This window comes from Scyliorhinus torazame, chromosome 28, assembly GCF_047496885.1.
Source record: "Scyliorhinus torazame isolate Kashiwa2021f chromosome 28, sScyTor2.1, whole genome shotgun sequence".
Classification (NCBI taxonomy): Eukaryota; Metazoa; Chordata; class Chondrichthyes; order Carcharhiniformes; family Scyliorhinidae; genus Scyliorhinus; species Scyliorhinus torazame.
This window is the reverse complement of record NC_092734.1, coordinates 27,527,829-27,555,445: the sequence shown is the minus strand read 5'-3', so window position 1 is coordinate 27,555,445 and position 27,617 is coordinate 27,527,829. Positions and strand designations below refer to the sequence as shown.

At 49.1% G+C, this 27,617-nt stretch overlaps 1 protein-coding gene across 4 annotated transcripts in view; it reads right to left on the bottom strand.

The window, feature by feature from the left end:
* Window positions 1-937: 937 nt before the first annotated feature.
* Window positions 938-27,617, bottom strand: part of arhgap22a (Rho GTPase activating protein 22a) — a 385,586-nt gene continuing 358,906 nt past the window's right edge. For all 4 annotated transcript variants that reach the window (XM_072491734.1, XM_072491735.1, XM_072491737.1 and 1 more), the window contains 3 exons: window positions 26,578-26,699; window positions 16,054-16,963; window positions 938-3,222 (listed from right to left, as the gene is read on the bottom strand). In XM_072491734.1, the coding sequence (XP_072347835.1) occupies window positions 2,997-3,222; window positions 16,054-16,963; window positions 26,578-26,699 (1,258 nt within the window). In that variant the 3' untranslated portion in view covers window positions 938-2,996. The remainder of the gene's footprint in view (window positions 3,223-16,053; window positions 16,964-26,577; window positions 26,700-27,617) is intronic.

Genomic DNA, 27,617 nt, shown 5'->3' with positions numbered 1-27,617 from the left:
GGAGGTGTGGGCTTGGGTAGGGTGCTCTTTCCAAGAGCTGGTGCAGACTTGGTGGGCCGAATGGCCTCCTTCTGCACTGTACTTCTATGATTCTATGAAAACGACAACCAAAGTGTTCGCAGAGGGAGCATTTAAACGTCCGTCCACATAGAGCAGTAACTTCAATCCTAAGTACGTTTTGGTTCATATTCTGAACACAATTCCGCAGCCTACCCAGCAAGATTTCGCATGAGCTAATTAGTCCGTGTCCTTCATGAGCTGAGCTGTTCCAGAACATGTCTTCCTTAGACAATCGTCCCACGATGCACCGGCCTAGGAACCCAACACTCCTACTGGACTCAAGAGTATTCTTTCATTTCACACGATCTGCATTGTTATTTAGAAGTTGGTTATTCGTTGTGCTCCAGTTGGTAATTGAAATTAAATGCAAATCGCTTATTGTCACAAGTAGGCTTCAAATGAAGTTCCTGTGAAAAGCCCCTAGTCGCCACATTCCAGCGCCTGTTCGGGGAGGCTGGTACGGGAATTGAACTGTGCTGCTGGCCTGCTTTAAAAGCCAACTCTTTAGCCCTGTGCTAAACCAGCCCCTTAACTGCATGAATACAAACATCAACCCTTAAGATCAACCATCAACTCTTAAGATCTACCATTTTCTTGTGCGAAAATTGTAATTTTTTGCTTTGAGCCGGTCAGTTCGATAGGTTATAAAAGGGAATGGGGGAAACTTGACAGATGATTGTCCTCGTTATAAAAGATTAACACTTGCTTTTCATCTTATACCCTCAGTATAGCCTGCAAATTAGCAAGCCGTCATTTCAGATCACAGTTTCGATTGCCCAGCAGCGATGAGGAATATTAACCTGAGAATTCTCTTTTTCTTTGTTTGGTTCCAAAAGCCCCCCCCCCCCCCCCCCCCCCCCCCCCCCCCCCCCCCGCCCCACACAATAATTTTCAGTTTCGACGGGACTTGAAGAGGGAATCCACTCATTACTGATTCGCAATCTGGAGTCGTTTGCAAAGTTGCCAGTTACCTTTGTAATTTTCCTGCAGATCTGATGGGGAAAAGGGGTCAGACGTCCAACCAGATTATTCTCAAGTGTAAACAAACGAGAGAAGGAAAATGAGGGGGCAATTTAAGTGCGGTGTCCCGTAATTGTGCAGCATGGTAACATTGAGTTCATGATCTCATATCACGGAGGCATATTCTCATGATTGATTGTGGATTCAATTCCTACCCGTCTTCTAATTGCTTTCCCCTTTCTCAATTTTTGTTTTGTCTGTCTCCACGTTGTGCTACATCTCAGGTTTCTCTTCAAATGGGAGGAGTTGGTGGGGAGGGCGGAGCAGGGGGGGGGGGGGGGTTGGAATAGGCTGGGAACTGTGGTGTGAGGCGATGCGTCGGGTGAATTAGAACCTCTTCTTGCGCGAGGATGAGCTTGATTCAGTGCACAGGGTACACGTGACCAGGGCGAGGATGAGTGGGTTCTTCCAAGGGGTGGCCGATGAGGGTGGGCGAATCATGCCCACATGTTCTGGGGTTGCGGGCAGCTGGAGAGTTACTGGGAAGCGGTGTTTGGGATGTTATCTAAAATTGTGGGGGTAGAGGTCAGGCTGGTCCCAATGGCGGTGATCTTTGGGGTATCGGAAATGCCGGAGCTGATGGGGGGGGGGGGGGGGGGGTGGGGGGGGGCGATGCCTCTCTAATTGCCCAGCGAGGGATCTTGCTGAATTGGAGGTCGGATACACCGCCAGGGGTGGCGGCCTGGCTGGGGGACCTGTACACTTTCTCCGAAAGGACAAGATTAAATTTGAGTTGAGGGGGGGTCAATGGAAGGCTTCGAGACATGCTGGGGGCTGTTTGTGACAATGTTTGAGGAACCGTTCATTGTGCGGGGCGGGGAGTAGTAGAGGAGGGGGGAGGGTAAGAGATAAAAGGGGGAAAAATTGTACAAACTGTGGACTGAGAGTTTGTGGAGTGTGCTGTTGTATATGTTACCGTTTTTTTTTTACACGTGTTTGGAATAAAATACATTAAATAACAATCTCCAGTTTCTCATGCAGGCCGTGTCACATCACACCCTTTGTCCAGTGCCAAGTAGAGTCAAGTTTCTTATAGCGCACATTGCGATTTGGACAAAATTTCGCCCGAATCAAATTAAGTGAGGTGCTATGAGAGGGCACCCCCAGAGGCAGTCTTGCACAGTGTAACTAGTGCAAAAGAACACGTGGCAAAATGTCCATAGTGCACTGGACTGCTTTACTTTTCAAATTAATTCTCACATGGTCAGCGGAAAGTTAACAGCCACATTAGCTTGATATCCAGGTGCCAGGGAATGGATAATTTTCATTTGTGCATTTAAACAGGAAGGTTTTCACCATTTCTGCCCAGCATGTGACCCAGAACTGGTAATAGGTCTTAGCTGTCGCTGTTAGTCCAATAGGTCTTAAATTACCTGGGATATAACAAATTCCTCAATTGCATGTAGAAATCTGACAATTTGGCTCTTGATATAGATCGTGGAGTGAAGTACTGACCAACAAAAGCCTCAACCTCAACCGTGCCCAGTCTAATTGTTTGTGCAAATATCACAGCCGGCCTATCATTTCAAACGCAATATGGAGAAGCACAGCAGCAATACCTGCAAAGCCTTTTGGAGAACAGGGATGGCCCTCACCCCCATCAAACGCCATGTCGCTGCTTCTCAAGCAGGAGAAGCATTGGTGTGGGACGCTTTGGAGTGGAGATGAACCAGAAGATTAAAGCCAATTTCCAAACTCGTTCTTTGGGAGTGAATATGTAAACAGCCCGTGGGAGAGACGAGGCTTCTCAATGACAAAAAGGAACAAATGGTCCAAAATGGAATTGTCTATTAATACTCACAACACATTAATCCAGAACATTAAAAATAAATGGGTACGCTTCTTATAAAATGTCAATCAAGTATGTAAACGGTGTCTTCGTGGTCTTGCAATGCTGCAGTTTTAAGCACATTTTGTTATTTGGGTTTAGCTTCCTTGGCTTCCAGTGTCAAGTCTCCTAATGTGGCAAAAAAGTCCTCCATCTCCTTCTGCAGGAGCTGGTTTCTTTTTTCTGCATCTTCGCGGGCCCGATCGACATTTCGCATCTTTATTTCAAGCATGGCATACTTCTTCTTCCCTTGGTCCAACTCCTCTTCCAGTCTGTCCATCTGAGATCGGAGCTCCGTGCTGGACCCTTCGAGCCTGAGGAGAGGGATACAGTTAACGTGGCCTCTTTTCCATTTTTCACGTCAGTTGTAACCTAATGCAGCGCAAGTTACCTTTCTGCCAAGTTACCAGATTGGGGAGAATTTCGGGGCAATCCTGAGTGGTGCCTGAGAGATTAGGGTCCATGTTTTGACCATTTTGGGGCTAATTTTGCGGTTGCACCATCTAAAGCACTGAGATGAGGATTGGTGCATCTGTATTATCTTTAAACAGGATGTAATCTTTGAAAACTCTGTTCCTTGTGTTATAATTAAATTGAGGTTTTATCTGTTGCCAAAATGGTATTCCCTTTGGTGGGAGTGTTGAGAATCAGAGAACCAGCCAATTTAGAGGGATTGGCAAAATAACCCACCATGACTTGTTTTACCCAGCCAGGCGGTTAAGATCGGGAATGCACTGCCCGAGAGCATCTTGATTCAACTGTGTCTTTCAAAAAGGGAATTGGTTAATTTCCTGAAGAGCGATGATTTGCAGGGTTACTGGGAATAGGCAAGGGAGTAGGACAGGCTGAGTTATTCTTGTAGAGAGATAGCACAGTCAGGAGGGACCAAATGGCCTCCCCCTGTGTTTTAAACAAAAAAAAGTTTTCTTTTTTAATTTTCTATTTCTTAAATGTGTTCGGTTCCTTTGACATTTTCACAGCTACTTCGATGGCCCATCTTGGGCCTTGTGTCTTTCATAGGACTAAACCAATTGGATCTGATTTTCCCTTTAACTCCCCTTTGTAGAGCAACAAGACTAACCGCCCAACACACTGCACCTTGATCACAAACCAAAGCCTCAAAGCGGTTTGCATCGGACTGCAATATTCTCCCCAATTTGGATGCTAACATGTGACTGACTTTCCTTGCCAACCCTTTCCCTCACAAATAACTTGTATTCATGACGTATATTGAACAGGGAAAATGTCCTTCAATAGCCAAAGGACAGATTAGAAGGAATGCCTGAGCCTTTGATCGAGCTGGTGAGTTTTGGGGAAGAGGCTTTGGTCAGGAATTCCAATGAGTTGGGAACAAGATGGGTGAAGAAATGCCCATTAATGGTTAGATGAAGGGAGGGAGGAAAAATAAGTGACTGGAATCATAGGAACCAAGAGCAACAAGGTTTTACACCACAGGAAGTATGTACTATATGCAATTCCTAATAGATGAATCAGTGTCTCCTACATAATTGCCATGGAGGTTGCAACAATCATCACCCATCTATTTCCCTCCACGTACTATTAAACATTTTTGAACTTATCAACTCCTCTTCATAAATTTTGGTTTCTTAGCCAACTTCGTACCTTACTTCGTTTTTAAACTTAAAAAATATGCTTCAAGCTTTTAAAATCCATACTCGTCACATGAACGCCATTTCCTGACTCCTCATGCATTCTCTTCTACTCTTTTAAACGTTGGTGTCCAGTGCGATGTACCTTGAACTAGATTTCTCAATCAAACTAAATGTCTGATTAGATAAAACATTCCTTGTATGGTCCAGGGTTGAGTTTTGGGATCCAGGTTGGAACTTTATTAACTTTCAGAAGGCCCTTGATTCAAAATCCTCCTCTGCCCGTCTGATTGGGGTCAACCTTTGTCCCCCTCACAGATTTACAAACCAAAACTGAAACAATTTTTAAAAAATTCCATCCTGGGATGTCGCAGACTGTGCCAGCATTTATTTGCCATCCCTAATTGCCCCTGAGGGGCAGTTAAGAGTCAGCCACATTGCTGTGGGTCTGGAGTCACATGTAGCCCTGACCAGGTAAGGACGGCAGATTTCCTTCCCTAAAGGACATTAAAGAACCAGATGGGTTTTTACGACAATCGACAATGGTTTCATGGTTATCATTAAGTTTTTAATTCCGGGTCTTTATTGAATTAAAATTTCACCGTCTGCCGTGGAGGGATTTCAACCTGGAATCCCAGAGCATTACTCTGGGTCCCAGTGACAATACCACTGAAAAATGAAAATCGCTTATTGTCACAAGTAGGTTTCAATTAAGTTACTGTGAAAAGCCCCTAGTCGCCACATTCCGGCGCCTGTTCGGGGAGGCTGGTACGGGACCACTACGCCACCACCTCCCATATTATCATCATAGCACGGTAGCACAAGTGGATAGCACTGTGGCTTCACAGCGCCAGGGCCCCAGGTTCAATTCCCCGCTGGGTCACTGTCTGTGCGGAGTCTGCACACTCTCCCCGTGTCTGCGTGGGTTTCCTCCGGGTGCTCCGGTTTCCTCCCACAGTCCAAAGACGTGCAGGTTAGGTGGATTGGCCATGATAAATTGCCCTTAGTGACCAAAAAGGTTAGGAGGGATAGGGTGGAAGTGAGGGCTTAAGTGGGTCGGTGCAGACTCAATGGGCCGAATGGCCTCCTTCTGCACTGTATGTTCTATGTTTCTATCATAGTGTTAAGTAATGGGTTAAGAGACATTGCAATTAGTTGTCTCATTTATGTTAAGTATCCATTAATTGACACTGATATGTAAAGGGACTTCAGGTGGCCTCTGTCAGGTGATGTATAGTTAGAGTTTTGTGCACAGGCTGTTGGAATGAAATAAATGTGTGTTTGTGAAAAAGGAACAGAACGTTCGACTCTTCATATCACAGCAACTAAAATGTCTAACACATAGGAATGTAGAACATCTCCCCGTGTCTGCGTGGGTCTCACCCCCACAACCCAAAGATGTGCAGGATTGGCCATGCTAAATTGCCCCTTAATTGGAAAAAAAATAATTGGGTACTCTAAATTTTAAGTAAAGAAAATAATCGGGTACCCTAAATTTAAATTAAAGAAAATAATCGGGTACTCTAAATTTTAATTTAAAAAAATAGGAACATAGAACATTTAAGGAGTCCATTCAGTGACTGTCAGAACTATAAAACGAAAATAGATGAATAAGGATAATTATACACTCCCAAATCTAAAAGCAACTCGTGAGTAAATTAACATGAGCAATCAAAAGAAAAAACTGAGGAATGCAGGCCAGATCTTCAAAGGTACGACAAAAAATAAATGCACCGGAAATATTGAATTGCAATGATCATTAAATTGTTAATGAAGTGACTGATGTCTTGGCATCACTATATATGGGGCTACTCACAGACGGACCTTCCATAGAAAGATATTTATTCTCTTGTATCCCAATGGTCAGAGTGTTGTGTTCATTCATTCCCATGAGGATGTCAGGACACAGAATCCAAAATAAATGACCCATTGGCCTGCACCCTGGGCTGAGGCAGGGGAGGGGGGAAATAGCAACCAACAAAGGTGGTGTTAGACTTCCATTAAAGGAAGCTGCCTCTTTTTCTCTTCATGAATGTTGGACGCAAAAGCAATGAGTTTTTTTTAAATTCAGAGTACCCAGTTCTTTTTTCTTTCGCAATTAAAGGCCAATTTGGCACAGCCAATTCACCTACCCTGCACATCTTTGGGTTGTGGGGGTGAGACCCACTCAAACACGGGGAAAATGTGCAAACTCCACACAGACAGTGACCCGGGGCCGGGAGCGAACCTGGGTCCTCAGCGCTCTGAGGCAGCAGTGCTAACCACAGCACTACCGTGTCGCCCCTAAAGCTTAATTGGCAGAGCCGAGAGACTTTGGCCTTCTCTCTCTCTGATAATGTGCACAGTTCCCACAGAGACGAGCCATGTTTGTTGAGGTGGGGGATGACAGCTGGCTGCCTGCATTTTGATAAATAAAGTATTAAGAACTTCACATACTGGGAAAGTGACCTTAGTGTGTACAGAACTAGCTGATACATGTTCAGGCAGAGACAGTCTTTGCTTTGTTTGATCAAATCTACACAATAAGCACAGTTTATTAGGGAGAATCTAGCCTGCCCAAAAAGCAACCTATTTTTTAAAGAAAAAAATTAATCCAGATTCTGAGGGGCATCAAGGCTCACAAGCCTGACCTTCACCAGATATCCATACACTTGTATTTTGAACAGGGTTATTAGATAATTAAGTTGTGGGGACCTGAACTGGCTTTCCCCTTTCCAATTCTGGAGGATTGAGGCCCAAGCAGCCACATCGCCACCTTGACCTGAAGCCAAGTGACAGCACGGACACAAAGACAGAATGGCCTCCTTATTCCTGTACATTAAGATGCTCCTTTACATTCGTTTCCCAACGTTGCAAAGAGAAAACTCCGGATTTGCATAGAAATACTGCCAATTCGTTTCAACAAGTGTCAAAAAGCATTCGCCTCATTGAGAGTTTCAATTCATAATAATAATCTTCATTAGTGTCACAAGTAGGCTTACATTTTCACTGCAATGAAGTTACTGTGAAAATCCCCTAGTCGCCACATTCTGACACCTGTTCGGGTACACGGAGGGAGAATTCAGAATGTCCAATTCACCTAACAAGCAGGTTTTTCTGGACTTTGTGGGAGGAAACCAGAGCGCCCGGAGGAAACCCACCCAGGCACGGGAAGAACGTGCAGACTCCGCACAGACAGTGACCCAGGCCGGGATCCTGGTGCTCTGAAGCAACAATGCTAACCACTGTGCTACCGTGTCACCCTCATCTCAGTAAGTATAGGCCATTTTCTTGCAGTTTTAACAGGCCTGGGGCTCTGCAGTTTTAAGTTCCCCACCCTCCCCCCACACCTTCTATCTCTGCATCAACGCCTCAGACACCGTTGTTTCTGCTAAATTCAGAGCTTTTGACTGGGCACCAAGAGTATCCCATAATAACTCTGCCATCACGGATCCGGTAAATGCCTTAATTCCAAAATCTCACATTGCAACAATTAAAGCACAGTTTTGTACAAATGGCGATTGCTTTTCTTCAGATGCAAGGAAGAAATTGCTCTTGCCTTTCATGACATTAGTCTCTAGAGCAGCTGCCATAAGACAATTAGTACAGATGACATCATTTGCCCAATTCCCTTTAATTCAATCAAGTATTGGTTCCTTTTGGCGTCTCTAATGTTTCCAACTTCCTCTAAATAGGAACTCAGTAGCCTTCAAATCATATCCTCATCGCAAAGTATCCTCTAGTGAAGAGTGATCATAACATGATACAATTCCACATTCAGTTTAAGGGTGAGAAACTTGGGTTTGAGAAACTTGGGTTTGAAACAAGTGTTTTAAACTGAAAAGGAAATTATAACGTAAAGACAGTTGGCTACGTAGACTGGAAAAATAGATGGAAAAAGACACCTGGTAGATAAGCAGTGGCAGATATTTAAGGAGTTATATTTCATAAAGCTCAACAAAGACATATTCCATTGAGAAAGAAAGACTCTATGAGAAGAATGAGCCATTCATGGCTAACAAATAGTCACAGACTATTAGGTGCTGCATTAACACAGACAATGAATGGGGAGGGATATGCAAATAATAACTCCATGTCCACAGGGCTTCGCCATGTCCCATTGTTAACAATCTCTGCCACGTCATTAAATAACTCAAATCTTCTTCATGAAGGGTCATAATTACAGTGGTGGACTTCCAGTGATGGGGATGTACTGAGCAGTCGCACAGAAGGTGGCTCTCCTCCGAAGGAAAAGAAAATAGGCACTTTTGGTCCAAATTAGCCTGCAAAAAACAATCAAAAACATTCCCTCACCCTCAACAACGTGAAGACTAGCAGAAGAGCCGGGAAGCAGCAACTTCAGTGGCCGCAGTGAAACGGAAAAGGGAGTTATCGGACAGGAGAAGCGAGCGAGCGGGTCTGCAGCCTCACCAGGTGGGGGGTCCCGGCCACATCTGAGAGAGGGAGACCAGCGACCCTTAAGACAAGCTACCCCCCCCCCCCCCCCCCCCATTGTCAGAGGATGGTTGGTAGACCCTCCTCACGAAAGAACTGAAGGAAGAAATAAAAGTCGAGATCAAGGCGGCAGCCAAGATGGCAGTGACGGAAGCGCTGGCCACCATGCAGGTGGCCCTCGACAAAGAGACTGGAGGCCAAAGGGATACAACTAAAGAACTAGTGAAAACCTCGACGGACCACAGTGACCGAATCATCACCCTGGAGGCAGAAATAAAGAGGTTGGTGGTGACCCATCGGAACCTGAGGGGGAAGGTGGAGGACCAGGAGAGCTGGTCGAGGCGCCAAAACATTAGAATAGTGGACCTGTCCGAATGAACCGAGGGCAGGGATCCAACGGACTACGTGGCCCAGATGCTGGGAAAGCTGGTGGGGGGAGGCAGCTTCCCCAACCCACCGGATATCGAAAGGGCCCATAGGTCACTCCGGCCAATACCCAAGGCTGGGGAGCAGCCGAGTGCGATCATCACCAAGCTTCCCGGTACCAAGACCGGGAAAGTGCCCCATGTTGGGCCAGGCAAACGAAGGCCTGCAGCTGGGAGGGACAGAGGATCAGGATGTGCCAAGGCATTGGCACAGACCTGGCAAAGCGATGGACAGAATTTAATAGGGCAAAGCTGGCTCTGTACAGGAACAAAATGAAGTTTGGGATGCTGTACCCAGCCAGACTTTGGGTGGCATACCAGGGCAGGGAACATTATTTTACCGCCCGTTCAGATGCGGAAGAGTTTGTCCAAAAGAATGGACTAGATAAACAACAGAGACGACAGCGATGAAACAGACACCGGAGACAGAGAATATTAAAGGACAATTTGCGCAGGACTGGAGGGGGCGAGAGCAACAGAGCGCAGGAGAGGGTGAGGAGGAGACAGAGGGGTATTCAAAACAGCAGGCACAGGAGGGGGGTTGGGCTGACCCCAGGAGGAGTCCACCACATTAGCAGGAAAGCTAGCGCCAGCAGATATGAGTGAGGGGGCGGCCGCGACAGGGGTACACCATCAAGGGGGGGGGGGGGAAGACTAGGGGGAGAATAGAGGAGGGGGCAACAGTAGGGAAGGGGGGGATAGCAGAAGGGGAGAGAAGCAAAACCACAGGAGGGACAAGGGGGAGAAGGGCTCTAGGCTGGCTACAACAGGCCACAAACAGGAGAGTCCCTAAACAAAGTGAAACCCCAGAGTGTCGGGGCGCACCCACATGGCGTTCACAGAGTTGGCAGCCATGTTGGGTGGCCCCTGGACAAAGAGAAACCTGGGAGCGGAGGGGCCCGGCCTCATGGTAACTACGGTGACTGTGGCCATTTTGGATGGCCCCCTAACAACGGGAAACCCCGGAGTGCAGGAGCGCATCCACAAGATAAGTATGGTAATCCCGCAGGAAGGGGATGTGAGCAGATACCCCCATCAGAATAATCACCTGGAACCTCAGGGGACTTAACCCATAGAAAAGATCCAGAGTCTTCGCCCACCTGAAAAGTATGAAAGCCGACATAGTCTTTCTCCAAGAGACACACCTGAGGGAAAAGAACGGGCTGGGTGGGACTGACGTACAATTCCTGCGACAGGACGAGAGCCAGGGGGGTAGCCATACTGCTGACTAAGAGGACGACATTTACTGTGACGAGGACGGGTACGGACCCAGGAGGACAGTATGTCATGTCAGCGGTGTCCTGGACTGGGCACCGGTGGTCCTGGTGAACCTGTACACGGCCAACTGGGACAACACGGGATTTATAAAGAAGACCATGCCAGAAATCCCCGGCATAGACACCCGCAGACTAATCATGGGAGGGGACTTTAACCTGTACAGGACCTGCTGACTCACAGATTGAACCCCAAAGGGGGGGGGGGGGGAACAGCAAACATGGCTAGAGAACTGGGGAGATTAATGGAGCAGATGGGGGCAGTGGACCCATGGAGGTTTAAGCACCCAGAAGAAATGGAGTTCTCATTCTTGTCACAGTTACACAGGGTCGAGACCCACATCGACTTATTTTTAAAAAATTTAGAGTACCCAATTATTTCTTTTACAATTAAGGGGCAATTTAGTGTGGCCAATCTGCCTAGCCTGCACATCTTTGGGTTGTGGGGGTGAAACCCATGCAATCACAGGAGAATGTGCAAACTCCACACAGACAGTGACCCGGGTCCGGGATCAAACTTGGGACCCCGGCGCTGTGAGGCAGCAGTGCTAACCACTGCGCCACCGTGCTGCCCTCTGCATCGACTTCTTTGTGGTGGGGAAATCGGCGTTTCCAGGGATAGTAAGAGCAGAATATTCCGCAATCGTAGTCTCCGACCACACTCCACACTACATGGATGTGAGGTTGGAGACGGGCATGGAAGGGATCACGAAGTTCCTGAGAGAGTTTGGATTCTTCTCGGGCTATAAGCTCAACTGGAGCAAGAGTGAAGTCTTCCTGGTGAACCCGAGAGGGGGAGGGGCAGAGCTGGAGGGATTACCATTCACGTGAGCCCAATGCAAATTCCGCTATCTGAGAATCCCGATTGCCAAGACTGGACACAGACCCACAAGAGGAACCTGACCAGTCAGGCAGAGGAAGTAAAAAAGCACCTGCAGAGGTGGGTCCATGACGGGGCGGGTGCAGGAGATCAAGATGAACGTGCTGTGCTGCCCAGTTTCCTCTTCCTGTCAGATTCATACCGATCTACATCCCAAAGGCCTTTTCCAACTCGATCGAAAAAATGACCATAGCGATTTAAAATTTTATTCAGTTACGGGATGTGGGTGTCGTTGGTTAGGCCAACATTTATTGTCCAACCCTTGTTGCCCATCAGAAGGTGGTGGTAAGTTGCCTTCTTGAACTGCTACAGTCCTCGAGGTGTAGGTATATGCACTGTGCTGTTAGGGAGGGAGTTCCAGGATGTTGCTGCAGCGACAGTGAAGGAGCGGCGGTATTTTTCCAAGTCAGGGTGGTGAATGTGCAGGGATGGGGGGGGGAGGGGGGGGCAAGAGAGAGAGAGAAGGATCTCCAAAAAGGAATATACCTACAATACTACCACTAGGCAGCCACAGCCCAGTGGTGGTAGCCACACTCCAGACCAGGAATCAAATGAGTTAGCACTTCAGCCTAACAAAATATTCACCATGGCCCCCCCATCTGCGGCAACCACAGGTTCGCGGCATCTTTAAGAGATGGAGACAGGACGGGAGCGACGCTGTTAGGGACTTCTACACAGATGGCAGACTAGCAACGTCAGAGGAACTGACAGAAAAACTATAACTGCCCAACAGGAACAAACTGTGACACCTATGGGTAAAGCACTTCCTTCGCAAGGTGACAGCATACCCCCATACGCCAAGACATTCAATGTTAGAGGAACTACTAGACGCGGGACATTTGGGTGGGGGAAACTGCGGGGACCTGTAGGAACGACTGCTAGAAAGGACACTCCCTGCTGGACGAGACATGGGAAAAATGGAAGAACTAGGGATTGAAATAGGATGGGGCTCCTGGAGTGAAGCACTGAACAGGGCCAACTCCACCTCCTCATGCGCAAGGCTAAGCCTCATGCAACTGAAAGCGGTGCACAGAGCACACCTAACTAGAACCCAAATGAACAGGTTCTTCCTGGAGGTGGAGGACAAATGTGAACGGTGCCATGGAGGAGGTGGGGGGGGGGGGGGGGGGGGGTGGATACTGAGAGGGGGCCCTACGACAGGGACAAAAGATCCCAGGTCAGAACGGAAGCCGGTTCAGGCTGAACCAACCCGGTACCGGGAGGGGAGGGCACCGAGTCGTCCCCCCCCCCCCCCCGATGGAAAAGTCCATTCTGACCGCCAAACAAACAGAGCCTGTTGCACGATCTCGGGTTCTGCCGGGGCCGACACAAATAAACAGGCAAAACAGTGTCAAAAAGCAGGACAAACCAAGACGCCGGGGGAAGACCTAAACCATGGAAGGAGGGTGGGGTCATCTGACGTGGGGAGGGGGGGAAAGGGGGTTATTGCTATATAAATACATGACCATGTCTTTCTGTAAACTCTGTAAAAAACAGAAACATTTCAATAAAAATATGTTTTTAAATAATAAATATAGTGGTGTTAAATTTCTATCAAAAGCTTTCTGGCAGGCTGGGGTACAGCAAAGTGACACAATTGATTTTCTGCGCCTGCGCGGATCAGGGCGTGGGCGCGGATGCATATCGGCAGTCATATTTGTGGCCATCTTGCCTTGGCAGCGGATACAGTGTTGACAATTTTGTTGGAGTTCTTTACGAATGTAACAAGCAGGGTGGAGAAAGGAGAACCAGTAGATGTTTGCATTTCCAAAAAAGCATTTGATAAGGTGCCATGCAAAAGGTTGCAAGATGAGAGCTCTTCGTGTTGGGGGTGATATCTTAGAGTGGATAGAGGATTGACTGATTAGACTCAACTATTTGACTTGGATGAATGGACATTGTGTCCATTCCCATGATATAATAATGCCTACACTTTCAAAGAGAGCTCTGTATTGTATCTGATATGTAATTTTTCCTTCCTGAGATTGTGAAAGGTGGAACATGAGGGATATAATAAATGGTAACAGTAGCAGGGGTGGCACGGTCGCACAGTGGTTAGCACAGTTGCTCCAGAGCCCCAAGGTCCTGGGTTCGATTCCCGGCTTGGGTCACTGTCTGTGCGGAGTCTGCACGTTCTCCCCGTGTCTGCGTGGGTTTCCTCCGGGTGCTCCGGTTTCCTCCCACAAGTCCCGAAAGACGTGCTTGTTAGGTGAATTGGACATTCTGAATTCTCCCTCAGTGTACCCGAACAGGCGCCGGAGTGTGGCGACTAGGGGACTTTCACAGTAACTTCATTGCAGTGTTAATGTAAGCCTAATTGTGACAATGAAGATTATTATTATTAATAAGACTAATGGTTCTCTGACGTGGCACTGCAAAGTTGAAACAAGATGTCATTTTATAAACCTTATAAATACCGTTCGTCATAACACTTTAAAAAAAATTTAGAGTAACCATTTTGTTTTTTTCCAATTAAGGGGCAATTTAGCGTGGCCAATCCACCTAACCTACACATCTTTTGGGTTGTGGGGGTGAAACCCACGCAGACACGGAGAGAATGTGCAAACTCCACACGGACAATGTCCCAGGGCCGGGATTCGAACCCGGTCCTCGGCAGCAGTGCCAACCACTGTGCCGCCCCTTCCATTCTTTAAAACCCGAACAGCATAAAGTCGAGGACTGCCTGTAGCGCCATCTTAGCTCCAATGCTAAAGTCAACAGTATCAACACTCCCTCACTCTACTAGCCAAAAAGGAAGCTTCATTTCGGCAGCCTTTACCAGGGATGCCCTGGAAGCAGATGTCATTGCAGACAGCTGGAGTCCACAAAAACGTAACAGCAGCATTGTGTCCTTCCGTGAGCCACGCTCATTTGAAGATCCTGCTACTTAGGAGATTATTCTGAGCACTGTAGCTGATCAGTCAGTCAGCTGCTTTTGTTTACTATCATTGAACAGCTTGGAACTTTGTGTTCCGAATGCTTGACAACTTAATGTGGTCTGGTTGCAAAGTAGAAATGCCTGATCACATCTGTTACTGGTAACCCACTCCAGGCGGCACGGTGGCGCAGTGGTTTGCACGTTCTCCCCGTGTCTGCGTAGGTCTCACCCCCACAACCCAAAAAGATGTGCAGGGTAGGTGTATTAGCCACGATAAATTGTCTCTTAATTGGGGAAAAAAAAGAATTGGGTACTCTAAATTTATATATATATATATATATTTTTTTTAAATTTCCCAATTAAGGGGCAATTTAGTGTGGCCAATCCACCTAGCCTGCACATCTTTTTGGGTTGTGGGGGTGAGACCTAAGCAGACACGGGGAGAATGTGCAAACTCCACACGGACAGTGACCCAGGGCCGGGATTCGAACCCGGGTCCTCAGCGCCGCAGTCCCAGAGCTACCCACTGCGTCACATGCTGCCCTCTAAATTTACATTTTAAAAAAATCCAGTCCTTTCCTCGCAACCCCACCTCACGAAGAGCAGAGTTTCGATTGGGTGCATATTGTCCTCATTTACAATGATCGCCAATACTATGAAGGATTTTCAAAATTTAAAACACACGTTATTGGAGAAGCAATCCGGCGCAGTGATTGAAGCAGCAACACCAAGGTCTCTTCACACTCGAGAAGATCGGAGTTTAGGCAGATCCAACGCAGGTGGCAGGGCGTCCTTACCAAATGACTATTTTCCCTGGTAGTTTTAAGTGCGCACATTATCGCAAAGCGTTGCGGCAGCCCCCAGAAAGCATGCAGTTAGCCAAGAGTTCAAAAAAGGTAAACCCTCCCGCCCACCATTCATGTGATATAAGCTTGGGCAGCATGGTTGCATAGTGGTTAGCACAATTGCTTCACAGCTCCAGGGTCCCAGGTTCGATTCCCGGCTTGGGTCACTGTCTGTGCGGAGTCTGCACGTTCTCCCCGTGTCTGCGTGGGTTTCCTCCGGGTGCTCCGGTTTCCTCCCACAGTCCAAAGATGTGCGGGTTAGGTGGATTGGCCATGCTAAATTGCCCTTAGTGTCCAAAATTGCCCTTAGTGTTGGGTGGGGTTACTGGGTTATGGGGATAGGGTGGGGATATGGGCTTGGGTAGGGTGCTCTTTCCAAGAGCCGGTGCAGACTCGATGGGCCAAATGGCCTCCTTCTGCACTGTAAATTCTATGATAAGCTATACTGACCCACACAAAGCTGTTGTAGTCAATGGGAGCACTGGTCTGAACTAGTCAGAAAGTTTGTTCACTTCCATGGTCTGATTCCAATTAGAGATTGGGATTCATACCAGATAGACATGTTATGTGGTAACAGTACATGTGTTTTTGAATGTATAGCACCGGAATACATGCATATTTTAGACTAAACTACCATCAGCTTGGAAAACCGTTGGATTTTGTACGTCCGAGTTAAACTAAGTGGAAAGCCACATTTTTAATCAGATTTGGCTTATTCATTCTGCTGCTGAATCCTAACCTGGTTTCTCGAAAAGCAGTTATGCATCTAACTCGAGAGGAATGTGTCTTGTTATATCACCTTTTAATCCTGGTTTCGTACTCTGCCCTTTGTTTGGTCAGTTCGGACTTGAGCTCGGTGACCAGACTCTGAAGCGCCCGCGAACACGCGGCGGAGTCATTCGACGCCGTGACCAAGTCACTGTTCTGGCTGCCGCTCACGCTGCTGATGCACACGTCAAACTGCTCGGTCCTATTGCCGGTCTCGAACCTCTGCGTCCCGCCCTGCGGCTGGGTGACCTGCACGGGCCAGTCCACTTTCGTGCAGTCGAGCACCGAAGAGTCGCTCTCAGGGCAGAGCGCGGAACTACTCGAGTCGACCACTGATATCTCACAGGAGGAGGTGGACCACGTGGTGCTCGCCACGCTCTGCCTGTCCCCAACACTCAAGGAAAGACTTGACGACGGGACATTGTCATAGGTGGACAAGCGCGACGACCCCGTTTCTTTGACCCTGTCCCCGGATGAAGTCCTCCTATGCCCTCGGAGTGACGATAAACCGTTCATCAGCCAATTCCCGCTGGCTGTTAAATGTGGGATATCCAGACTCGAGCCCCCTAGTTTAGCATTGCCGGACCTTCCTCCAGTCTGTTTAAAAGAATATTTCCACCCAGGGAGCGTCTGTAGTCTCCTGCTTGGGCTGGTGCTTATGGGAACCTGTTTTTCGGAGCGCTCCTGAGGTGCATTTTTGGAAACGGTCACAGGGGTGCTGACGTTCACGTCGAGCGAGGTCGCGCTGTTGCAGAAGCTGCCCACTTGAATGTCAGTCTTGGCTTCCCCGCACTCTTCCTCAGATACCCACTCCACCAGACAGCGCTTGCCCCCCGATGTCACTTCAGTCTGTGGGATCAGAGTGTCACTGCGGCTGATGGGGAAAAGTCTATCGTGCTCACTGATCAACATGGTCATTAAGTGCTGCACCAGGGAGGTACCTGTTTGTGGAGGGGAGAAAAAAGGAGAGGATTTATTTGGACCGCACATAATCGGTATGAAATACGTTTTGCCGGGTCAATTTATGGATGCACAAGTGCCCTTCATTGCAAAAGCTAATGCAAACATTCCTGAGACTTTGTTCAAATAGGCTAATTTTGCCACAAGCGGGAGCCCCCTTACTGCACAGTAGGGTTGGAGAATTGTAACATTGTCCATCTTCAAGCAAAACTTCCCCACAGGGAGTGAAGAATGCTTTACAGTGCACATTAACACTATCTCCACGACCCAATCCAAATGGATATGCCAAGCTTTATTAACCAGGAAGAATTTTTGAATGGAAATTTATGTCATACCTTGCTTTCCCAAAGCGAACCCAGGCTTGGAGTGATCGGTGTTGCCAGCTCTTAAGGATCTAATCCGACTTGCCACTCTTTGCCAGCCTGGACAATGAATGCCAAGCTGCTGTTGACCATTGGCATTTGCACTCAACCCAACTGCCCCCAATTCAGCCGACATGGCACAATGTCAAGAGGCTTGGAATAGAAAAGCAGGGATGTACTTCTGAAGCTTTATAAAGCATTAGTTAGGCCCCATTTAGAATACTGTGAGCAATTTTGGGCCCCACATCTCAGGAAGGACATACTGGCACTGGAGCGGGTCCAGCGGAGATTCACACGGATGATCCCAGGAATGGTAGGCCTAACATACGATGAACGTCTGAGGATCCTGGGATTATATTCATTGGAGTTTAGGAGGTTGAGGGGAGATCTAATAGAAACTTACAAGATAATGAATGGCTTAGATAGGGTGGACGTAGGGAAGTTGTTTCCATTAGCAGGGGAGACTAGGACCCGGGGGCACAGCCTTAGAATAAAAGGGAGTCACTTTAGAACAGAGATGAGGAGAAATTTCTTCAGCCAGAGAGTGGTGGGTTTGTGGAATTCATTGCCACAGAGGGCGGTGGAGGCCGGGACGTTGAGTGTCTTTAAGACAGAAGTTGATAAATTCTTGATTTCTCAAGGAATTAAGGGCTCTGGAGAGAGAGCGGGTAAATGGAGTTGAAATCAGCCATGATTGAATGGGGGAGTGGACTTGATGGGCCGAATGGCCTTACTTCGCTCCTATGTCTTATGGTCTAATGTTCAGGAGCAGGACTTGTACCTCAATTGATTTCTCTTCCCTCCCTCAGAACGGAAGTCAGTGTCCTACGAAATTGGTGATGAATCAGGATTTATTTTTCGTTCACAGGCATCGTTGGCTATGCCAGCATTTATCGTCCGTCCCTATTGCCCTTGTGAAGGTGCCTTCTTGAAACCCCATTGTCCATGTGGTGTTGGTACACACACAGCGCTGTTAGGGAGGGCGTTCCATGATTTTGACCCTGCGACCTTGAAGGGACGACAATATATTTCCAAGGTGGGATGGTGAGTGGTTTAGAGAGGAACTCGCAGGTGACGCATCGACTGCCCTCGTCCCTCGAGAGGGCAGGGGTTGTGGGGTTGGAAGGTGCTGTCAAAGGAACCTTGGTGAATGCCGCAGTGCACCTTGTAGATGGTGCACACGGTTGCTGCTGTGCATCAGTGGTGGAGGGAGTAAATGTTTAAGATGGGGGCTGGGGTGTCAATCAAGCGGGGCTGCCTTGTCCTGGATGGTGTTGAGCTTCTTGAGTGTGTTGGAGCTGCTCTCATCCAGGCAAGTGGAGAATATTCCAGTACAAGCAGATTCCCTGAAACGGACCTGACTGAGTTTCGGAAGTTGACACTGGGAAGGAAGTTATCGACAGGGAACACACTGCCATTGTCGTTTTACACAATAACAGTGGAATCTGGATCGAATGTAACAGTGTAAAAGATGAAGAAAATTTAAGTGTATGTGAGCTGCACTCATCAGCATTTACACCCATGTCGCCATGATCTTTTATCAAATGTTTCAAACGCCTCTTCACCCATCCCTACCCACAAAGCTGCCTGTTCTCCCTGTCCCAAAAGCAAATTTCTACTCATTGTGCTTGTTCAATGAGTTAACCGCATTTTTCCCAAAATCGCTCGGGTCACACACTGATGCGACAGGTGCTATAAATGCGTTTAAATTGAGTTAATTGACCTGCCCTCGGAACACAAGATGTGACCAGCGCTCAACTGGAACTACTGATCGGCCTTTGCGTTCAGCTGCAGTAATTACTTCAACAAATCTTTCACTAAAATTCAGTTATCCCGAGGCCAGATTAGCGTGTACCAACGGACAATTGATTTCCGTTGATGACATTGCGTGGCTATGCTAATTCAGGGCAGATTTCACATTCGGGCAGCTGTGAATAAGATGGTGCATCTCCACCTTGGCAAAGTCAGCACAGCACAGCACATTCTGGGCGCATTTTAACAAATGTGCCCTCCTCGCCGAAGCTCTTGGGCCACGTTTAAAAGACGGACTGGACGGGGGATGTTGAACCCACTCAGCCTACAAGGTTTTGTTTGAGTTGCATTTTGACACTGTGGCCAAAGACGTCACCGAATAGATTAGAACTCTTGGGCCTCGTGAATTAGCAAAGCCGCTTCTCGATTGGTCCACTTTTATACACAAATGAGGAGTCAGGACTTTTTGACTTTCGGATCTGGCATGATTTGTAACGGAGCTTCCAAGCAGGCTGACTCTGGAACACATTGGCCAGTGGACAAGTTGACCCCGGCAACAGTGACAGTGTGAGCAGAGAGGAGGAGCTCAGTCCTGTCCAGGAACAGCCAAAAGGTAATTGGCACACGTGCTCTTTGTTTACAGGGGATCGAATTTACTGCGTAGGGAAATGTGGAAATGTCACAAGATCCTTGACCAAGTAACCCCGAAGCTGTGGCCCTGTCGCTGATGCTTGAAAATGGACGCCTCCATTTCAAATCACAAATCTGATAGGATGGTGCCCATTTTGTGGTCACCTGTCAATGCTACACTCGCCTGATCGGGCGGTTCTCCTCAAGAAAATCTACACAATTGCTAAAGATATTAATGCTACAGTTGTGCACTACTGTGAGGTTGGTGGTTAAGTTCACAACTCATGTCACTTAAAGGTATAGGAATAGGATAATACCCATTCAGCCCTTTGAGGCTACTCCACCATTCAACTGGACCCTGGTTTGACCTACATCTCAACTCTGTTCGTCGCCCCCCCCCTGCCCCCCCCCCCAACAACAATCTGTTCATCTACCAAATACCCTTAACAAGTGGAGTGAATTCAATGATGCAACTGGTAATGTGCTTAAAATTGCAGCCACCATTTTCTTTTTTTAAATATAAATTTAGAGTACCCAATTATTTTGTTTCCAATTAAGGGACAATTTAGCGTGGCCAATCCACCTATCCTGCACATCTTTGGGTTGTGGGGGTGAAACCCACGCAGGCACTTGGAGAATGTGCAAACTCCACACAGACAGTGACCCAGGGCCGGGATTCGAACCCGGGTCCTCAGCGCCGTAGTCCCAGTACTAACCACTGCGCCACCGTGCTGCCCCCCCAGCTGCCTTTTTCAATAGCAGGCTGTTGGATAGTCTGGACTTTGGCTGTGAGGCTTGTGGTGAATGTATAATTACTGATAATTCACCAGTGCACTGTGTTAGGTTATTAACCCTGTGAGCTCTACCTGTGGGCCATTGTGTGGCTTCACCCACAGGAGATATGTTGGGGCATGTACGGGCTCCGCTCATGGCTCCACCCCCTTTACAGGAAGTATAAGAGCTGCTGACCTGCGGGGCCGCCTTCAGTGTTGTACCGGTCACAGGCGGGCTCAGTTCTAAGCTGATTATAACCAAGGTTTACTTCTCCACGTGTCTGCGAGTGAATCGATGGTCGCATCAATTTAATCAGCTTAAAATACTACTATGGAATCAGCCCTCAAACCTGACAGACTGGAACTCGATCCACAGGCCGTGGAGGCAAAATAAATTTTTTCACATTGGCATCGATGGCTTTGATGCTTCAAGGCCTATCTCGCCGCGTCGTCTACGCCATCCGTCACTGACGAACAGAAGCTGAGCCTCCTCCACGCACAGGTGTCCAGCTAAACGAAGCCGCTTCCTACACAGAGGCCCTCGCACTACTCGAACGCCTCTATGTGCGGCCTGTGAATGAGGTATACGCGCGACACGTCTTCACCACTCGCCGCCAGTGCCCCGGGAAGTCACTAGATGATTACCTACGTGACCTCAAAGCCCTCGCGCGCAACTGTAACTACCAGGCCATAATGGCCACTCAGCACATGGAGCTCGTCGTCCGAGACGTTTACGTGGCGGGAGTCCGATCGAACTATGTGAGACAGCGCCTGCTCGAAAAAGGGGCCCAGGACCTGGACAACATGGTAAAACTGGCTACCTCTCTGGAGGCCGCTTTTCAGAGCCTTACTGCGTTCCCCGCCGATCACGCGACCTCCTCGTGGGCCCCCGACCCGAGACTACCCCAGGCCTGTGCCGCGCGGCCACCCGCCCATCATGGGCTACTCTGCTACTTTTGCGGTCAGTCCCAACACCCCCGACTGCACTGCCCGGCCTGCAACGCGAACTGCAGTAGCTGCGAACGAAAAGGACACTTCGCCAAGGTCTGCCTGGCCAGGTCTAAGAACTCGAACTGACAGACCCGATCCACAGGCTCACAGGCCCGCAGACCCCGCAAGGTGGCAGCGTGTCTGCCGACTCCGCCTCCGCATAACATGTGCGACTCATGGGGGCCGCCATCTTGGCCATCCTTCCCCACGCGGCCGGCCACGTGTGATCCATGGGGGCCGTCACCTTGGACGCCATCTTCCTCACCGCCCGCCACGCTCGACCAACGGGGGCTGCCATCTTGGCCGCCATCTGCTACGCCGCTTGACGCGTACGACCTACATGGACAGCCATCGCGGGGCCGCCCCAGCACCTCCAATCACGCAGCCGGCTACCCACACCTCAGCGCGGTCACCCTGGACCAGTCGCGACCTAAGCACCTCCGGAGCTCCATGATGGCCGTCCGGGTTAACGGGTAGGAGACACCTTGCCTTTTCGACTCCGGGAGCACAGAGAGCTTCACCGGACATGGTAAGACGCTGCTCGCTCCCAATATTCCCGACGCAACAAACCATATCCCTCGCCTCTGGGTCGCACTCGGTGCAAATCCAAGGGTGCACTACTGCAACCCTCGCGATACAGGGCGCGGAGTACGCTAATTTTCAACTACATGTGCTCCCAGACCTCTGTGCTCCTCTACTTTTGGGACTCGACTTCCAGTGCAACCTCAGGAGCCTAACTCTTAAGTTCGGGGGGCCCCTGCCCCCGCTCACCATATGCAGCCTCGCGACCCTAAAAATCGACCCCCCCACCTTCTTTGCAAACCTCACTGCCGACTGCAAGCCAGTAGCCACCAGAAGCAGGTGGTTTAGCATGCAGGACAGGACGTTCATTAGGTCCGAGGTCCAGCGTCCCTTGCGGGAGGGAGTCATCGTGGCCAGCAATAGCCCCTGGAGAGCTCAGGTGGTGGTCGTCAAGACCGGGGAAAAGTTCCGGATGGTGGTTGATTACAGCCAGACAATTAACCGGTTTACGCAACTCGATGCGTACCCCCTTCCCCGGATTGCAGACATGGTAAATCAGATCGCGCACTACCGCGTGTTCGCCACGGTGGATCTGAAGTCTGCATACCACCAGCTCCCAATCCGCCCGGAGGACCGCCACTACACGGCGTTTGAGGCAGACGGCCGCCTTTTCCATTTCCTCCGGGTCCCCTTTGGCGTCACGAACGGGGTTTCGGTGTTCCAACGAGCGATGGACCGAATGGTGGACCAGTACGGGCTGCGGGCCACGTTTCCGTACTTGGACAATGTCACCATCTGCGGTCATGATCAGCAGGACCACGACGCCAAACTCCACCGATTTCTCCAAACCGCCCAAAAACTCAACCTCACCTACAAGGAGAAATGCGTTTCCCGCACAACCAGGCTAGCCATCCTCGGCTACGTCGTGGAAAACGGGGTCCTAGGGCCCGATCCTGCAACTCCCTCTCCCTCACTGTCCCAAGGCCCTGAAGAGGTGCCTTGGATTTTTCTATTACGCCCAGTGGGTCCCCCAGTATGCGGACAAAGCCCGCCCACTATTTAAGGCCACCCTCTTTCCACTGGCAGCCGAGGCTCGCCAGGCCTTCCACTGCATCAAGGCGGACATCGCCAAAGCTGCGATGCGCGCGGTGGACAAGTCCGTCCCCTTCCAGGTGGAGAGCGACGCCTCAAGAGGTCGCTCTCGCCGCCACCCTCAACCAAGCAGGCAGACCGGTAGCGTTTTTTTCACGCACCCTCACCACCTCTGAAATTCGACACTCCTCGGTCGAAAAAGAAGCCCAAGCCATCGTGGAAGCCGTGCGGCACTGGAGGCACTACCTCGGTTGCCTTCATGTTTGACAATACGCAGCGGGGCAAGATCAAGAATGATAAGATCTTGAGGTGCAGAATCGAACTCTCCACCTATAATTACGATATAGTATATCGGCCTGGGAAGCTCAACGAGCTCCCAGATGCCCTGTCCCGCGGCACATGCGCCTGCACGCAAGATGACCGACTACGGGCTAACCACGATGACCTCTGCCACCCGGGGGTCACCCGGCTCGCCCATTACATCAAGGCCCGCAACCTGCCCTACTCCACTGAGGAGGTCAGAGCCATGACCAGGAACTGCCAGATCTGTGCGGAGTGTAAACCACACTTCTATCGACCAGATAAGGCCCACCTGGTAAAGGAGTCCGGGCCCTTTGAACGCCTCAGTATCGATTTCAAAGGGACCTTCCCCTCCAATAACCGCAATAGGTACTTCTTTAACATCTTGGATGGGTTCTCCCGCTTCCCGTTTGCCATCCCCTGCCCTGATATGACTACCCCACTGTCATTAAAGCCCTGCATAGTGTCTTAACCCTGTTTGGTTTCCCCGTTATGTCCACAGCGACAGGGACTCGTCGTTCATGAGCGACGAACTGCGTCACTACCTGCTCAGTAAGGGCATCGCCTTGAGCAGGACTATCAGTTATAACCCCAGGGGAAACGGGCAGGTGGAGAGGGAGAACACGACGGTCTGGAAGACCGTCCTACTGACCCTGCGGTCCAGGAATCTCCCAGTTTCTCACTGGCAGGAGGTCCTCCCCGATGTGCTCCACTCTATTAGGTCCCTCTTTTGCACGGCCACAAACCAGACTCCTCATGACCGTTTGTTTGTTTTCCCGAGGGGAGCTACCTCAGGGGCCTCGCTTCCGCTCTGGCTGATGACACCGGGTCTAGTCCTCCTCCGAAAACATGTTCGGAGTCATAAGACCGACCCCCCTGGTAGAGAGGGTCCAGCTCCTGCACTCCAACCCACACTATGCATACGTCGAACACCCCGATGGCCGGCAAGATACCGTCTCCCTCCGGGACCTGGCGCCCGCAGGCTCCGGCACCACTACCACTACTGCATCCCCCACACTATGTCCCGTCCAACCTCCCATGTTCAGCGCCACCACCCCGATATGGTTCCCGCGCTCCCTCCCACCCGCCGCACCGGTCCACAGGAATGAAGCTCTGGAAGAGCCGCTCCGGGGGTCCACGCCTGTGCCTGCTCCGGACCCACTTCCACAGCCACCCGAAGCGGCTGCAACACCAGTGCTTTGGCGGTCGCAACGTACGATCCGGGCACCGGACTGACTGAATCTATGACCCCGTCACCCCCGCCGAACTTCATTTTTAAACAGGGGGTGAATGTGGTGAATGTATAATTACTGATAATTCACCAGTGCACTGTGTTATGTTATTTATTAACCCTGTGGGCTCTACCTATGTGCCATTGTGTGGCTTCACCCACAGGGGATATGTTGGGGCATGTACGGGCTCCGCCCATGGCTCCACCCCCTTTACAGGAAGTACAAGAGCTGCCGACCTGCGGGGGCCAGCCTTCAGTGTTGTACCGGTCACAGGCAGGCTCAGTTCTAAGCTGATTAAAACCACGGTTTACTTCTCCACGTGTCTGCGAGTGAATTGATGGTCGCATCAACGCTGAACTGGGCTGGATCGAACATGCCAGGAGGAGCAATGGTGCCCCACACATCGTGCTGCCAGGTTTTTGTGCGTTTCCTGCACCATCAGTTGTAAAGCAGGGTGAATGCTTAAAGTTAAGGAAGTTCAGTACTCTCCATTCCTTGGCTAGCAGGGCAAGAACATAAGAACTAGGAGCAGGAGTGGGCCATTCAGCCCCTCAAACCCGCTCCGCCATTCAATACGATCAAGGCCGATCTCCTCTTGGCCTCATCTCCACTTTCCTGCCCATTCTCCGTAACCCCTCAACCCATTGCTAATTAAATCTATCTCCTTAAATTTACTCAATGTCCCGGCATCCACTGCACTCTGGGGGAGTGAATTGCATCGATTCACGGCCCTTTGAGAGAAGTAATTTCTCCTCATCTCTGTTTTAAATCTGCTATCCCTTATCCTAAAACTATTACCTCTTGTCGTTTTAGATTGCCCCACAAGACGGAGCATCCGCTCTCCGTCTACTTTGTCAATACCTTTCATCATCTTATATACCTCAATTAGATTTCCTCTTATTCTTCAAAACTCGAGATAGTATAGACCTAAGCCGCTCAAACTCTCTTGATATGACAAACCCCTCATCTCTGGAATCAATCTAGTGAACCTCCTCTGAACATCTTCCCAAACAACCACATCCCTCCTCAAATAAGGAGACCAAACTGCACACAATACTCCAGATGAGGTCTCACTAATGCCTTGTACAGTTGCAGCAACACTTCCCGACTTTTATACTCTATTCCTTTAGCTATAAAGGCCTAAATTCCATTTGCCGTCCGTATTACCTGCTGTACCTGCCCATTAGTTTTCTGAATTCATGCACTAGGACACCCAGATCCCTCTGCACTGAAGCACTCGGAAGTTTCTGTCCATTTAGATAATAAGTTGCCGTTCCATTTTAACAACCAAAATGGATAACTTCACACTTATCCACGTTGAACTCCATTTGTCAACTTTTGGCCCACTCACCTAACCTATCTATGTCCATTTGTAAATTTATTATTTTTAAAAATTCATTTACGCTGGTCGCTGGTTAGACCAGCATTTATTGCCCGTCCCTAGTTGCCCTTCAGAAGGTGGTGGTGAGCTGCCTTCTTCAACCGCCTGCAGTCATGTGATGTAGGTACACCCACAGTGCTGTGAGGGAGGGAGTTCCAAGATTTTGACCCAGCGACAGTGCAGGAACAGCGACACATTTCCAAGTCAGGATAGTGATTGACTTGGAGGGGAACCTCCAGATGGTGGTTCTCATTGCCTCATTGCAACTTATATCCCCCCTATTTTAGTGTCATCTGCAAATTTGGCTATAGTCCTTCTATACCCTATTCAAGCCATTAATATACATTGTAAATAGTTGGGGCCCCGAGGACCGATCCCTGTGCATCCCACTGGTTACATCTTGCCAACCAGAAAAAGGCCCATTTATCCCGACTCTCTGCCTTCTGTCGGTTAGCCAGTCTTCTATCCAAGCGAATAAATTACTCCAATCCCATGTGATCTTACCTTGTGTACAGATTCGCAATTAATATAATCTGACAATTAATAAGTCAATTTGCATACCTTCCATAATAGTCACTGGGTCTTCCAGCTTTGGACGCAAAATATTTGGTCCAAAGACCGTTGCGAGATTCTGGACACTCATTTTATTAACACTCGAATAAGATTGAACTTCATCAAGGAACCTACGAGTAAGATGGCAAATATTAGCAGGTCAGTGAAAATACTGTGTAAACCCACCGTTTTCATTTTGCCAAAAGGGTTTTTATTTCCACCTCATAAATGTGTACGTGTATTAATTAGAGAATGCATACAATGAAATGAAAATCACTTATTGTCACAAGTAGGCTTCAAATGAAGTTACTGTGAAAAGCCCCTAGTCGCCACATTCCGGCGCCTGTTCGGGGAGGCTGTTACGGCAATCGAACCGTGCTGCTGGCCTGCCTTGGTCTGCTTTCAAAGCCAGCGATTTAGCCCTGTGCTAAACAGCCCCTAGCTGTTTACAAGCACACGCCCTGTGATAATTCTGCATAGTCGTCGCAATTAAACAATTTTGGTTCGCTTGGGATTTTCCATTGCTGGGTGCAAATAATGGAATCAGCTTGTTTGACTGGTTGGGGTGTACTTTGTGTACTTGGGTGTCAGTATTCCCTCCTGCCTTCGTCCAAATGCAAAATATTATCAAAGTCTCACAGCTCAAAGTATCACAGATGGTTCCTGGTCCAATTCTTTGTTTTTCGTTGATTCTACCATGTGATGTGGGCCTCGCGGGCTGGGCCAGCATTTGTCGATCATCCCTAATTGCCCTTGAACTTGAGTGCTTGCTCACCCGTTTCAGAGGGCAGTTAAACGTCAACCACATTGCTGTGGGTCCGGCGTCATGTAAGGGCCAGACCGGGTAAGGATGGCTGATTTCCCTCCCTAAAGGACATTAGTGAACCCGATGGGTTTTTACAACAATCGGCATGATTGCGATTACCCAGATTAGCTTTCATTTCCAGGTTTATTTTAATTTAATGTCCATCAGCTGTCGTGGTGGGCTTCGAACCCATGTCCCCCAGAGCATTAAAATAGACCTCTGGATTACTGGTCCAGTGCTGTTA